The following is a 15,230-nucleotide window of genomic DNA, read 5'->3' on the forward strand; positions in this document are numbered from 1 at the left end:
CGTTAAATAACACCACTGAAATGCTTATGGGACAACAAATATCACATGAACAGGCTTATCACAGCGCTTCTCTCACGCACGTGTCACCTCAAAGAAGGGCCTAGTATACATGTTACTTTTCGAAGTCTCAACTATTGTGGCAGTGATTCTGGTCACTCTTTCAGTTACTAAATTTCCATAATAAAGCAGGCTCTAAAGGAGCTTGAATATTATTATTGTTATTATACGAACACCGCTTGAATGTCAATCTTTAGCAATGTATGATCATTCTGGAGCCTTTAATACGGAGAATGCCCCTTGCAATGCAAGTCAAGTATCTTTCAAGCAGGTTTTTCCTTTCTCTATATTTGGTAAAGGCATAATTGCTGTTCCAAACAGCAGCCTCGACCTACTGAAAAGTCTCTCGAGATAACCGTGGACGATATAAAGATCCTTGAAGAAAGTCTTCGTCCCTTCCGGAGTGTTGTCAGTGATTTTACTCTACCATCGCTCCGTACGCTCACGAGGCATATAGATGTCTGGAGAACCTCATTAGCCCCTCATTTTCCAGTAATACACTTTCCTACATTTCAAGTAGGGCATTGCATTCCTGAACTCATTCTAGCCATGGCGGCGCTCGGTGCAGTACAGACATTGGAAGAGAATGTTTCCAAGAAGCTATATCGGGCTGCTAGAGCCATCGCCTGGCAGAAGTTGAAGGTGGATAACCTGAACTTAGAAGTTTGTGTTTGAGTTGTATATTTTGTGGAATGCCAGGTACTAACCCCTATTAAAAGTTTAAAACTACATCAAGATCAGATACCATTAGCCGGAGTCTGAAGTTGCAGTCAGCTCAGACCCTGCTTTTTCTCCTTATATATTCAAGCTGGGCTCGTAATGCCTCTGTTGTTGTTGAAGGGTTCGAGCTACATTCGCCCTTGGTACAATATATGCAGGCAAGTGGGTTTGCCGAATACGACAGCACTATGGAGCAAAGCTGGATTGAATGGTCATTATATGAATCCGAACGTCGAACTAAATTCCTTTCATTTTGCTTCCTCAACATTCACACTTTAATATATAATCGCCCACCATCTCTGCTCGCTAGAGAAATTCAACTTCGCCTTCCCTGTTCAACAAAGGAGTGGGAAATCACAAATGAGCTAGATTGGGCAGCAACTCGTCAAGCGTACATATGCAATATAATCAGCTTCCAAGATGCACTTGAGCGTCTTGTGGACCCCAAGGCAGTCAACCGAGAAACCTTGCCTTGCCCTTTTAGCAATTTGATATTGCTTCACGGAGTCTTACAACGCATTTATTTACTGCGTCAACTATCATTTGGACACAATCTGAGTGATCATGAAATAGACAACATTCAGTACGTTGGAGCAAACAATGATGCGTCCTTAACGATCTACAAACACGAGTTGGAGAGCAAGTACCTTAGTATTAACTCGATCACAGTTCAGCACTCTCCAAATGGGCTAGAATTTGGCAGCGCGCATCAGGGTCAGATTTACACCCCAGCAGCGAACATGGACCCATTCCTTTCACCTCTGTTGCTTTCCTCACTCTAGCGTATGTCCGAACCCATCTAGACATAGGCCCTAAAATGTGGTTGGCAACACGCGACCCAGCAACTGTGGCGCTGGCGCTGTTTTCAATCGCCCCTCCGCGACGCCATTCAAATCTAACAAGCGTTTTACTGTACACAATTCACGCACTAAGCCTGCCAGTAGCTTTTGGCATTGACCATGTGGCTAGAAGTCAGTCAATTCTATGGTGCTGTCAGCATGCAGCATGCGCCCTTGAGAGTGCAGTTTTCCTCTCCAAGTGGCTAGAGAATATTACCATCTATCAGATGGCAAATGCTCTAGAGCGTGAGTTCCTCTTTGGTTCAGCCTCCGCACTACATGAGGTTCTCCCCATACGCTTTCCGCATTTCAGCCCTAATCACTCGAGCACAGTCTACGAACGACATATACTCTCGTCGATTGAATCTGTCATCAAAGAAGCACTTGATTCTGGGGATTGGGGAGATGCAGATACATCATCCTGGTGCCAAGGTCCCCGCCAAATGAGTATAGCCGTGTTGAAAATCTGGTCGAAAGTATTCAGCGAAAAGTCCTCATGGGCGATCACAGAGCACGTTGGCGAATGTCTAAATGAATATTTGAAGATCTATGAGAACTCTAGTCAGTACCTAACATAATCTAATCTACAAGTCTTGCCCATTTAAGTAGGTTTTGGCGGCGTCTCAAGTTCAGACTGGTTCCCTTATTCTGGGTCGATGCAAATCTTCCCAATATGCTGACCTTCGGATAAATACTTATAGGCAGCCTTCACACCTTCCTCTGTAAATGGGAACGCCTTTTCCACTGGAATATCTAAGTTGTGAGACCCAACAAAACGTACGCATTCCTCAAGCAACTGCTTTGACCCGACATTGATTCCCCGAACGACGCATCCTTTGGAAAGTGCAAGACCAGCTACATCCGGCATTTCTTCCTGCTTAGCGGGGGATAAGAAACCTATGACAGATATCACGCCACCAAATGCAACAGATTCAATACTTTGTTTAATTGTCCCGGACCCGCCGTTTTCGAAAATGTGATCAACCCCGTTTCCTTGGGTAATTCTCTGCACTTCTTTAGCCCATTCGGGATAAGTTTTGTAGTTGATAGTGTAGTCGGCGCCGAATTTTTCCTTTACATAGGCCAACTTTTCGTCACTGGACGAGGTTCTAATCATCATTTCTTAGCATTTTACCATAACATTGAGCAGGTCGAAGAAGTCTTACATGATTGTCTTTGCTCCTGCTGCTTTAGCCAAGACCAATCCAGTGATAGAAACACCGCCCGTGCCTTTATGCCGTTCAGTCAAATCAATTTGGGCACTTCCTAAAGTATGGTATGCTCACCTTGGAATAATACCGTCTACCCTAGCTTCAAAGGAACATTTCCATAAAGAGAATTCCAAGCAGTTGTGCCAGTGCAGACAAGTGCAGCCCACTGGGAAGCCTTTAAGGAAGACGCTTTAGGGACTTTTATTATAGAGTTGGCATTGATGGTAAGGTAATTCCGAAGAACACCGTCCACAGGGCCTCCTAAACCACCATTCCAGTCCTTCATCGGCCCGTATAAATGGACCGGGTTAAAATTTGCAATAACCAAGTCACCTATAGTAAACCCTTGGACATTGGGTCCGATTTCAACAATTTCCCCAGCAGCATCCGAAACAGGGATTACATTGCCTTTAACGGGGAACGGATAATTTGAGGTAGCAATGGCTATATCCCTATAATTTAGCGCAACACTGTGAATCTTGATAAGGACCTCATGTGCTGCAGCCTTTGGAATCTCCTCCTCAACCTTGGTAAGATCGACAATGTTCTTTCTGCTGTTTAGACGAAAAACTGTTTGTGTGGAAGCCATGTTGTAAGCCTGTGCTAATGGAGTGAGTATGAATTTATCAGTGAAGGTAAGCAAATATAATAAGACACGACAGGCAAATATAATGCTCACATGGGGGTTAGGTTTTATAACATATTAGGGAAAATGGCATGAATCAGCACTGTCCATCAAAAAAGCATGCCTAACATTAATTAGCATTGGTAGTATTAAGATAATTGGTAAGGTTAAAGGTACGGGAGTTGGAGCTGTTGGGGTCATTTACTGTTGGAGCTGTTGGAGCTGTGGGTGCTATCGGAGCTGTTGGAGCTGTTGGAGCTGTTGCAGCTGTTGGAGCTGTTGGAGCTGTTGGAGCTGTTGGAGCTGTTGGAGTTGGAGCTGTCGGAGCTAATAAGTATTCAGGAAAATAAAATCCAGAGCTTTTAACTATGATTTGAGACTATTAATATAATATTGCGAATTTTAAGTACAGCTAATAAATATATGACTAGGGCCTAATATTTGTAATTGTAGAAATAAGCTTACAAGTTACCAAGTAAATATCATAGGATCAGCTGGATTGGCTGGATCACCTGCATTAAACTTCAAGCTTGCTTTTTAAATTGACAAAATTTGTCGATCTTTTGTACCAGCACCTTACTTATTGCTTCAAATATGGTAGTTGGCTATTCGCTATAAGAGTTCCTCAGCTTCAAGCGCGCTCAGCCACTATCGCAGCTCCCTACTCACCTTCAGCAGATCATTGCCACAGCCAATATCCAGCGTTAGGGAGTGTAACCTCCCCCACAGACTGCATGAACCACTAATAAAAACCATCGAGAATTTTTTCAGATAAATATGGTTCATGCATTCTCCAAATAATACCTAATCCAGGGTATTTGATAATACATCTCGGAAGTGTCGATATTCTGGCCATAAGGAGGTCCAGGGTAATTTGCACGGAAACAATAAAACATGCCACCGTCGGGAGATTGCTGGAGATATTTCTTAACTTCCCCGCGATTCTCAGGGTCTTCGATTATACGGATGACATGGTCCACGTCCCAAGGGTCACCAGAATTATGGTTAATAAACCTTACCGAGAACTTGGAAATTATGTTGCCCTTTGTCGTAGTGGATGCGATGCATCATAGTGCCCATAATTAAGTTGTTGAAGATAACGAGACTCGCAACACTGCCGGGATAGTATCAGGCAAGTTTTTGTACAATATTACCGCCGATATCACTGCCAGCAAAGACGACCTTGTTGAATTTCAGATGATCTAGAAGTGCCACCATGTCTCTGGCCATTGCGTGGCGTTCATAGGCATTCTCATATAATAGGACGTCGCTCGGCGGATACTCCCGAACTGTTGGGAGAATAACAGTAGAGACGGCTTATCCAGTATTTAAGTAGGCGTATTTAATATCTAAAAAAGTAAAAATTATCTTATTATAGCTAATATATATATTAATTTAAGTATAATTAGAAATTAAAATAAATAACTTAAAGTATATATATATAAAGTAAGAATATTAAAGACTAATATATATAATTAATAAACACTATATTATATAAAATAAGGAATGTATTATAATAAATAAGTGCTATAATATAGTATATAAATATTATATTAATCAATATGTATTATAACATATAGATAAGTACTGCGTTATTGTATATGTAGGTAAGCGCTGTAATATAGTGGATAAGTGCTGTAATACAGTGGGCAAGTGCTGTATTATAGTGGAAAGCCTTCTAATACAGTATCTAAAAGTATAAGAACTTCTTTCTACAAGCTTCGCTTTTTTGGACACAAAAGACGCCGGCTTGAATACTGGATAGGCCGTCCCTAACAGTATGATCTTTAGAAAAGCCATCAATCTGCTGGGACCAGGTTATTTCATTATCTGGATGGCCGTGAACGAAAACTCATACTGGACCGTGCCCATACTGGTGATATTGAATTTTAACACCATTATTTTAGTAAAATAAGAGTTTTCGCTAATGGGCATTGTTATTTTAATTATATTTGCTGTTGAAGTTAATTTGCGGGTATTATACGAAAGTTGATCTAGAACCTGTTGAAGATCTGTCAGGTTACAAGTGATTTAAGGAGGGCAAGACAGTTGTTTTATATCAACTACGAACATTGACATAAACTTGTAGAAACAAGTTCCGCTAAGGACTGAGCGACACTATTTAAAAAAGACTTTGCCAAAGTACTGGGTCTCCAAGAAAATGAAATATAAGATTGACGAATGGGGTTTGCATATGAGGATTGTATTTAACGTTTGCGTGGAGCTAGAACCGGCCATTGGTCGATAGTGTCTCAATTGCTTCTCGGTATCTTAATATTAAATTGACATACCCAAAGCATCCGAAATCTTCATTCGTTCCTATTATACCAAGTGCTCTTTCAAAAATAGAAAGTAAATTTGTACTATATATAATAAATTTAGATGCAGGGCTGTATTACCTCCGTAATTAATGTTCTTGGAGATGCATAGTCAATAGCTGTTTATTTTTTTTTTTTTTTTTTTTTTTTTTTTTTTTTTTTTTTTTTTTGCGTTGTTAAACCTAGCGATATGGGCGATAAAAGGGTATATTTGCCCTTCTATTGGAAGCAAAGTAGCAATATAAATACATATATTTGTACACGTATGTATAATAATATTAGTAATAACCTAGGAACCCTAGAGAGGTTAAACAGGAAGATTTATTTGACTATATAGGCCGCCTGACCCGCAAATAACCTCATGACTTTGCAAAAATTAGAATACTCAATATACATGATCACTTCTCCCGCATACTTCTATGGCTAGCGTATCTTCGCCTCGCGATTCCCTCCAGCGGTTCGTTGATGCAAGAAGTCTAGAACAGCCTTTGAGCAAAAACCCCTATTTTCTGACAAATCCTTCACTCACTTCCCACCCGTGGACCGTCCATGGCTCACCCCAGACCATACAACCGCGTTGCTCTCCGTCAACAAACCCTTCGTACAAACTCTTCGCTAGATCGAGTTGAAGGGCGTGAGCATCGTATTGTTTATAAAGGCGGATCAGATTATCCCGCATCACAGGGCATGGGAATATGTCTATCCAGTACTCGTGAGGCGTAGATTTCTGTAAAGTAGTGGGTAAAAGCTCTGGTGGGACGCAACTAGGCGGATCTATGGCTAAGCTTGGAAGGTTTGCTAGATTTCCACAATACAATCAGGTCATGAGACAGGGTGCCTAGTGGATATCACTATCTAAGTTATGTATTAAATACCTACAGTAGTTAAAACCCTAGTTCTTATATAATATAATATATATTTAAGTATAATAGATTATAAGCCCGAAAGCCTTAATATAATTAAATAATTTTAATTAATTTTAAATAAACTTTTAATTAATTAATTAAGTATTTACTTTAATTAACTTTAAATTAATTAATTTAAAAATAAATTTAAATTTTTTTATATTTATATAATATTAATAATATAATTATATTATATTTAAAATACTATATAATTTAAATATTTTAATATTAAAATACTTTATTAAAAATTTTTAATTTTTTATTAAATTAATATTTTTTTAAAAATTAAAATAATATATTAATATATTTTTTATTATAATAAATATAAATTATATAAGCTTTATTAAAATAAATTAATATTTTTTTTATTAATTAAATATTATTAATTATTATTAATAAATTTTTAAAGTAATTTTTAAAAGCTTTTTTAATAAAATTACTAAAATAACTTTAAATTATTAAAGTTTTTTTATTATATAAAATATATTTAATTATTAATAAAGCTTTAAAAAAACCTTTAATAAACTTATAAATATTATTAATAAAATAAATAGTAAAATAATATTAAATAAAGTTTTTAAAGAATTTAAAAAGCTAGTTAATATATTAATTAAAGGCATTAATCTTAAACTTAAGAATATTATTTAAAATAATAGTATATATATTATAAATTTTATAATATTATTTTTAAAATATATTCTTTAAATATTAAATTAATACTTTTTATTATTTATAAATAATAAATTAAACTTTATATTTCTACAGGCTATTTAAAATTTATAAAATACCTTTATAAATAAAATATTAATTAATTAAAGTAAATTAAAAGAATTATATAATAATATTTTTTTTTAAAAATAAAAAGTTAAAAAAAGTTTTAATAAATAATTTTATAGTTTATAACTACTATAATTAGCTAAATAAATAAAATAAATAATTTAATAATATATTAATTAATTATTAATATTATAATATAATTATAATAACTTTATTAAACTTTTTAATAATTAATATTATTATAGTTTAATACTATAATTAAATTATTAAGTATAAAATATTATAATACCTTTAATATAAAAATAATAAAAAATAATAATTTAAATAAAACTATAATATAAAAAACTATAATTAAATAAATTTAATTTTAAAGTTTAAATAAAAGTAATTAAAATTAATAAAAATAGTAATAACTATATATTTATTTTTATATTTAAAGAAGTAAATAATTAAATTAAATAAAATAAAACATTAAAAAATACTGCTATAGTAAAATTAATATACTATATCTTTAAAAGCATTTAGCTATAATTTATAAAACCCTTTAAAGTATACTTAACTATAGTTTAAAATTACTTTATAAATTAAAATATATATTAAAATAAAATAAATATAAACCTGCTAGCTAAAATTTATTAATATTACTTATGCTATATAAATAAAAAAATATATAAATATACTAGCACTTTAGCAGTATATTAAAAACTTTAAAAATATAGTTAATAATATAGTATTAATATATTTAATAAAATTATTATAAAATTAATTATAAATATTCTTTAATTTTATAGTAATATAAAAAAATATACTTAAGCCTTTAAAAAATATATTTATAAATTAAAATAAATATAACTTAGCTAAGGTATTTTTAAAAAGCTTTATTAACTTTAGTTTTTAAATAATTTAAATAATACCTTTATAATATTTTAATTTAATGTTTATTAATACTATAAAGTAGCTAATATTAAAGATAAAGCTAAATTTACTTTAGATTAATTAATAAAAAAGGCCTAAGATAAATAATAATAATTTAAAATTAAAAAAAAACTATTTATAAATTTAATATCTAGTTTTACTAAAACTTATATAACCTATTTTAAAAAAAGTAAATTAAATAAAAGACTATATAATAATAATTTTTAAAAACTAAATTAAAAAAAATCTAAATTTAAAAAACCTATTAACTATAAAAGGCTATAGTAAAAGATATACTTTATATATAGCTAAATATTAATAGCCTTTAACTATAATAATAAATCCTGCTATAAATAAATTTAAAATTACTAATAGTAAAGTTAATTTATTAAATAAGTATTTAAACTAGCAGTCTATAATATAAATATAAATAATATATTTAATAAAAAAAAATAACCTTTATTTAGCATAAATATTTTCTTTAATTAGCTAATTAATTTAAGTAATTACTTTATAGCTACTATAAATAAATTTAAAATTTATTAAATAAAAATAAAAGGAAATATATTAAATATTAAAAAGCTAGATTAAATTTTTAATACTGCAGTAAAATACTATATTTATTAAAATTAATATATATATAGTAAATATAAACTTTTTTTTATATTAATTCTTATAAGTAATATAAAATAAAGCACTTAAGCCTTTAGTTAAAGAAAAGTATTACTTATAATATAATAAATTAATAATATTAAATTTATTTATTTAATAAAAGTTTTATATATTTTATTTATATTAATAAACTTAATATTTATAAAAGCTTTTATAAAATATAATTACTTTAAGTATTATTAAAATAAATAATAAATTATTATTATATATAAAAATTATTTTATTCTTTAAGGTATAATCTATAAAAGGTTTAGCTATTTAAATTACTTATATATAAAAAATATATTTAAGTAAAAGATATTTAATAACTTTAATAATTTAATAGCTTACTTTATAAATAATATTATAAAAACACTGCCTTTACTTATTTTATATTAATAAATAAACTACTTAAATTATTAAAATTATATTAAGCTAGTAGATTTAATTAAAATAAAATTTATTAATAAAACTCTTAGACTATATAAGGCCTATATTACTAGTAAAAGTAAAGTAAAAAATACACAAGCTATATTATATAAAGCACTTATTAAAGGCTAAAGATAAATAATAAATTTAAGCAGACCTATTAAATTATTAATATTTTAAAGTAAATATTATTATTTATTAATAATTAATAATTTAATTAAAAAACTTTATTTTTATTTATTAAAAAAAAAAAGCCAGGCAACTATATATATTTAAGTAAATATTATTTATTTAAAGGCCTAAATTAACTTAAAAGTTTAATTTTATTAAATAAATAATAAAAGTAAATTTAAAAATATAATTATATTTAATTTTTTTTTATAAAAGAAAATCTATTTTAAGTAAATTATACTTTATATATTATTATAAAATTTAATAAAAAAAATATATTAAATAATATAAAATAAAATAAAAGTTATTTTCTTTAATAATTAACTACTTAAAGAACTATAAGAAGAAATTTTATAAAGTATAATATATATTTAAAAAAAAAGCTTATATAGTGCTTTAGGTAATATAATATTATATAAAGCTTAAATTAAAATTAAGCTTAATATTTTATACCTTAAATACCTAGGCTACAGGGCCTATAAACTTATCCTTAAGCTTAAGTTCCTTAAGAAGCTAAATAATTATATATAACTTTACTTTTTAATTAACTATAAAGCTAATATTATTTATTATTTATAGAATTTTATTATTAATTAAATTAAATAAGCTAAAGAAGTAATATTTAATAAAAAAATAAAGATTAACCTAAAGATAGACTATAAGCTTTTTATAAAAAGTATAAACCTACTAGCTTTATTTATAGTAAAAGAAATTTTATTAATATATTAATTTAAGAAATTTTAATTTTTTAGATTAAAAAAGCCTTTAATACTTAAAAAACTTATAGTTTAGCTTAAAGAGGGGAATAAATATTAAGGCAATATAAAATTATAGTTTATACTATAAATAATAAAAGCTTTAAAATATCTATTTAAAAAGTTACTTTAAATTATATAAAAAGATTTTATTATAGCCTATAAAGTAATATTTAAAAAAAAAAATCCTTTTTAATATAATAAACTAAATTAAAATAAATAATAATTTTTATAAAAAATTATAAATAAATTACCCTTAAGGCTATATAATATTTTTATAATAATTAAAACTTTTACTATAATTATTAATATAGCCTTAAAAAACACTAATTTATTAAACTATAAAAAAGCCTAATAGTTATTATAATAAAAATAATAATAAACTATAATATAAAATAAATATAATTCTTTAATAAAAAATAATATATAAAAATTAATTAATTATCTATAAATATAGAATATATTAATTAATAAATAAATATATAAGACTAAACTTAATATTAATAATTAAATTAAGTATTATAAAGCCTGCTGGGTTATTTATAGCTTTAAATAAAAATATAGTATTAACTATAATAAAACCTTTACTATAGTAGTCAGGCAGAAAACCTATAGGCTACTATTTATAATTATAGTAGTATTAAATTAAGAAATTAAATAAATAAATATTAAAACAGCCTTCCTCTATAGCAAGGTTAATAAATTAATTTATATTAAATTTCCTATTAATTTTAATAATAATTATAAAGTCTATTGCCTATAAAAGGCACTTTATAGTTTAAAGTAAGCACTAAAAGTTTAATATAAAATACTTACTAAAATATTAATAAAGCTTAACTTTATAGTTTTTTAATATAATAAAGCTGTTTTTATAAATAAAAAAAAAAAAGTTATTATAGGGGTCTATATTAATAATTTACTTTTTTTTAATATAGATATTAAAGCAGTATATAAAGTTAAAGATTAATTAAAAAGTTATTTTTAAATAAATAATCTAAAGCCTATATACTATTTTTTAAAAATTTAAATTATTTAAAACTATAAATAATAATAACTTTAACTTTTATAATAAGCTTATTTAAAAAAATTACTTAAATATTTAAAGCTATAAAATATTAAGCTTTAGTAAACCTTTATAAATATAAATAAAAAGCTTATTTTAGCAAGGTTTAAAAACTTAAAAAATTTAAATTAAAAAAAGCTTTATTAATATATTATTAAAATATTAATATTTATAATAATTTATATAAAAATTAACTTAGCCTACCCTATAGCTAAGCTTAATAAATTTATAATTAACCTTATAGTAATATATCTTTTAGCTATAAAATAAATATTAAAATATATAATATATAATTTAAAGCTTGCTTTAACTTATAAAAGTCAGGAAGGGCTTAAATTAATTAAATATAATAATATAAAATAAACTAAAGATACCTTTAATTAAAATTAATATAATATTATATTTTCTTTTTAGTTAATAATACTATTAACTAAAAAAGCATTAAATAAAGCATTATAGTAACCTCTAGCATAAAATTAAAATATATTACTTTAGCAGCCAGCAGCTTAAAGGCTATATATTTATAAGGCTTAATAAAAAAGCTATATATTAACCCAGGCATTATTTAATTATATATTAATAATAATAAATTAATAATTATAGTAAAGAAAGCTAAATACTATAAGTAAATTAAATATATAAGGGTTTAATACTATAAAATTAAAGAGTTAATAAATAATAATACTATAGCTATTAATTAAATACCTAAAGAAAGGAATTTTATAGACTTAAGGATTAAAGCTTTATTTTAAAATCTCTTTAAAAAATAAATTAAAAAAGTTAAAATATATAAATTAATATATTAATAGATTAATTAACCTATATTAAAGATTATTATTTAATAACAGCAGTTATTATTTTTTTTTTACTGGGTTTTTAATAAAGATAGCAGGAATAAAACTATAGGGTACCTCTTTATAACCAGCTTAAGAAAGGGTGCTAGATTTCTATAATACAATCAGGTTATAAGACAGGGTGCCTAGTGGATATCACTATTTAAGTTATGTACTAGATACCTACAGTAGTTAGAACTCTAGTTCTTATACAATACAATATACATCTGAGTGTAATAAGGTTGAGGGTGGCCCCACATTCTAGAGGGAGATGGTCTAGAAGAGATAGGACGGCCATATTGAACAGCGAAGCGCGTTGAACGTTGTATTGAACCATCGTGAGTAGACAATAGTCTGGGCTCAGAGGAAAAATGAGAGGAGACGTTGGCTGTCCAAAGGTTGCGGCTGTCGTGTACAGCATGAGAGGCGGCATAACCATGTGTGTCTCTTCTTTCCGGATTTCTGTGTCTGGTTCGAATGATTCATAAAGATTTTTGTCAAACGAATCATGTCTAAAGCAGTTGGAAATGGCGAGATCCTCGCTCTTAGCCATAGGCTTGTGTGATGCTCTAGAGACTAGAATACCGAAACCATTCCAAGAGGAATCGATATTAGACGTAAGCGTTGCATACGCGGCGGTCCTTTTTTTCTCACCTAGCCATGAATCAGTTTCACATACCAAGTAGCGCAGCATAGTCTATTTAGACTGCCTGCGATCTCGTATTATCTTTCATTGACTTCGCAGTTTAAGTTTGAAGAATACTGCAATACTTACGTGCTAACCGCTGGCGGAGACGATTCTGACGCTTCTTCCTTTCGGCTGGGTCTGTCACTCCTCTCCAGTCGTCCCGGTCCACAATCATCTAACGTCACCTCTGTAAGATTTGTCACACGAAACCAAGTGTCGCTTAAATTTTAAGCATTTGACTGAGTTAGTGGGCTGTACCTTGAGAAGCTCTAGTGGATAGTTGACACTAATGTCCGTGTCTGCAATCGTCTCTTCAGAATGATGGTTATGCCGATGAATGGCTCTCACGAAGATGTGAAAATAGGAGGCTATGAAGGCAATAGGCATTCGTCCGTCAGCACGGAACTACCAAAGTATCAAGAGTTCAACTTGAAACAGTGGCCCACTGTTACGGCTGGTTGTATGTGATTGGACAGCCGGCCTGCAAGGGCTAATGCAAGATCGTGACGCGCTAACACCTTTTTTAGTAATGCCAAGGTTGTGTAAACCGAATCCACCTGAAGGAATAGCGAACACGGAGGACCAGCGAATGTGGTCCTCTCATTTGGGTGCCCTCGATAGGATATATAAGATGCGCGACAGACAGCTTGTAAATTCTTCTCTCCTAATCACACACAAAACAAACACCTATCACATTGTATCTAAGCGTCCTCGTTTTTCATCATTTAACATGCCACGTCTTGCTGGCATTGCGAATTTCAATCCAGAAAAAGACATCCCGTCTCTGACCAACAAAGTTATCCTTGTTACTGGAGGTACGTTTTAATGTATTATCTCGCTTTATAAATTCGGCAACCACTACTAATACTTAACACCTAAGGAACCGGCGGTTTGGGGGAACAGTCCATCCGGGCTCTTGCAAAACATGGTCCCCAACACATCTACTTCACTGGTCGTAATCAAAAAGCGGCCGACGCTATCATGAATGATATCAACGCAGAAAATTCGGGCGTGGAATTAACTTTTCTACAGATGGACTTTAGTTCCCTCGAGTCGGTAAGGGCTGGCATCAAACAATTCGCACATGACCGGTTAGATATCCTCATTTGCAACGCCGGCGTTATGGCAGTGCCGCCAGCAGTAAGCAAAGATGGATTTGAGGTCCATTTTGCAATCAACCATTTGGCCCATGCTATGATCATACAGAAACTTCTACCATTTCTCACACGAACTGCAGACATGCCAAACTCTGACGTGCGAGTCGTGTGTCTGACGTCAGAAGGGTGGAAAGGACACCCATCTGGCGGCATATTGTATGATAAAGTGCGAACAGATAAAGGCGGAATGCCAATTTGGCTGTTAAGATATGGGTAATATCACTTTTAATCTATTCACTTAAATTCGAGATATTGAGGGACTCGTGCTGACAGGAAAATTGTTCGCAGTCAATCCAAATTCGCTAATCTTGTATATGCGGCGGAACTTGGGCGTCGATTTCCGAAGCTCATGACCGTCTCTGTTCACCCTGGCGTTGTGAGAACAGATTTGGTAAACACCTCGTCCTTTGCAGACTCGGCTTTCCTATATATTGCAAACGCGATTCAAGGCGTTTCCATTCTTACGCCGGAGGAGGGCGTCCTCAATCAATTGTGGGCAGCCGCAGGGGCGAACCGGAATGATCTTTTTAATGGAGCATACTACATCCCGGTAGGAGTATTGAGCAATAGCGATGTGAATAAGGATAAGACTGCCAAGAATGAAGAGTTAGCTAACAAACTCTGGACCTGGACCAGTGAAATACTAGACAGCCTTTGAAGCTACGATATAGTTTTAATGTATACATAATTCTATATTAAACTATTTGTTTACATTCAGATGAAGTACAGAAAGCAATTTTAATACTGCATATGTGCGCGGGAAAATTTATCCATGTCAATATATCCGGTTTCCGAGTAGGTATACATGTATCCAAAATGGCGGGACGTGTAAAAGGAAGCTGCGTCGGGTGACTTAGAGCGCCGAGTTACAGTGCCTATCAACTAAATTACAGCGCTTATCTTTATACCTTATAGCAGAGTACTTCTAAAGTACAGCGCCTAGTTAAAAGTCTCTTGTAGGCTAGGTAGCCGCAACTGCTAAAGGATATAACTATATAACGAAAATACTTTTATTTTACTTAATTTTATAGCTAAAAATAAAGAAAATAGCTAAAAAGGAATTTATTTTATTAATTTTTAATATTTAATTTACTAACCTTTAGTAATAATATATTA

At 30.5% G+C, this 15,230-nt stretch overlaps 5 protein-coding genes across 7 annotated transcripts; 2 read left to right on the forward strand and 3 right to left on the reverse strand.

Annotated features, from left to right (window-relative positions):
- Nucleotides 1–165: 165 nt before the first annotated feature.
- Nucleotides 166–3,237, forward strand: TrAFT101_009427 (uncharacterized protein). Of its 3 annotated transcripts, XM_066128644.1 has the most exons (5): nucleotides 166–1,360; nucleotides 1,447–1,689; nucleotides 1,747–1,862; nucleotides 1,950–2,221; nucleotides 2,318–3,237. In XM_066128644.1, exons 1-4 carry the CDS (start codon nucleotides 930–932, stop codon nucleotides 2,192–2,194), a joined length of 1,035 nt encoding a protein of 344 aa, XP_065984764.1. In that variant the 5' UTR covers nucleotides 166–929; the 3' UTR covers nucleotides 2,195–2,221; nucleotides 2,318–3,237. The 3 variants fall into 3 exon arrangements, with proteins under 3 accessions (XP_065984764.1, XP_065984762.1, XP_065984763.1); XM_066128643.1 differs by having other exon boundaries at nucleotides 166–720; nucleotides 777–1,360; nucleotides 1,447–1,862; nucleotides 1,950–3,237; XM_066128642.1 differs by lacking the exons at nucleotides 1,950–2,221; nucleotides 2,318–3,237 and having other exon boundaries at nucleotides 166–465; nucleotides 515–720; nucleotides 777–1,689.
- TrAFT101_009428 (uncharacterized protein) lies at nucleotides 2,260–2,756 on the reverse strand (the record flags this gene model as incomplete). The annotated part of the gene is made up of 1 exon (XM_066128645.1): nucleotides 2,260–2,756. The coding sequence occupies exon 1, from the start codon at nucleotides 2,734–2,736 to the stop codon at nucleotides 2,260–2,262; it is 477 nt and encodes a 158-aa protein (XP_065984765.1). The 5' UTR covers nucleotides 2,737–2,756.
- TrAFT101_009429 (uncharacterized protein) lies at nucleotides 2,919–3,416 on the reverse strand (the record flags this gene model as incomplete). Its single annotated transcript, XM_024905610.2, has 1 exon — nucleotides 2,919–3,416. The coding sequence occupies one exon, from the start codon at nucleotides 3,414–3,416 to the stop codon at nucleotides 2,919–2,921; it is 498 nt and encodes a 165-aa protein (XP_024755208.2).
- Nucleotides 3,417–12,418: 9,002 nt separating this feature from the next.
- TrAFT101_009430 (uncharacterized protein) lies at nucleotides 12,419–13,309 on the reverse strand. Its single transcript, XM_024905074.2, has 2 exons — nucleotides 13,045–13,309; nucleotides 12,419–12,923 (listed from the first exon to the last, which is right to left on the reverse strand). The coding sequence occupies exons 1-2, from the start codon at nucleotides 13,130–13,132 to the stop codon at nucleotides 12,445–12,447; spliced, it is 567 nt and encodes a 188-aa protein (XP_024754580.1). The 5' UTR covers nucleotides 13,133–13,309; the 3' UTR covers nucleotides 12,419–12,444.
- Nucleotides 13,276–14,779, forward strand: TrAFT101_009431 (uncharacterized protein; the record flags this gene model as incomplete). The annotated part of the gene is made up of 4 exons (XM_024901548.2): nucleotides 13,276–13,417; nucleotides 13,485–13,772; nucleotides 13,838–14,327; nucleotides 14,403–14,779. 4 exons carry the CDS (start codon nucleotides 13,276–13,278, stop codon nucleotides 14,770–14,772), a joined length of 1,290 nt encoding a protein of 429 aa, XP_024754581.2. The 3' UTR covers nucleotides 14,773–14,779.
- Between the last annotated feature and the right edge of the window lie 451 nt (nucleotides 14,780–15,230).

The sequence above is a fragment of the Trichoderma asperellum genome, chromosome 5 (genome assembly GCF_020647865.1).
Source record: "Trichoderma asperellum chromosome 5, complete sequence".
Taxonomy (NCBI): Eukaryota; Fungi; Ascomycota; class Sordariomycetes; order Hypocreales; family Hypocreaceae; genus Trichoderma; species Trichoderma asperellum.

Coding starts and splice junctions, on each gene's coding strand:
- TrAFT101_009427 (XM_066128643.1), top strand. CDS start 607: ATGGCGGCGCTCGGTGCAGTACAGACATTGGAAGAGAATGTTTCCAAG. Junction 1,361..1,446: donor CATGAAATAGACAACATTCA/GTACGTTGGAGC, acceptor ACTCGATCACAG/TTCAGCACTCTCCAAATGGG. Junction 1,863..1,949: donor GATGGCAAATGCTCTAGAGC/GTGAGTTCCTCT, acceptor ACTCGAGCACAG/TCTACGAACGACATATACTC.
- TrAFT101_009430 (XM_024905074.2), bottom strand. CDS start 13,132: ATGATTGTGGACCGGGACGACTGGAGAGGAGTGACAGACCCAGCCGAA. Junction 12,924..13,044: donor TCTCCGCCAGCGGTTAGCAC/GTAAGTATTGCA, acceptor ATTCATGGCTAG/GTGAGAAAAAAAGGACCGCC.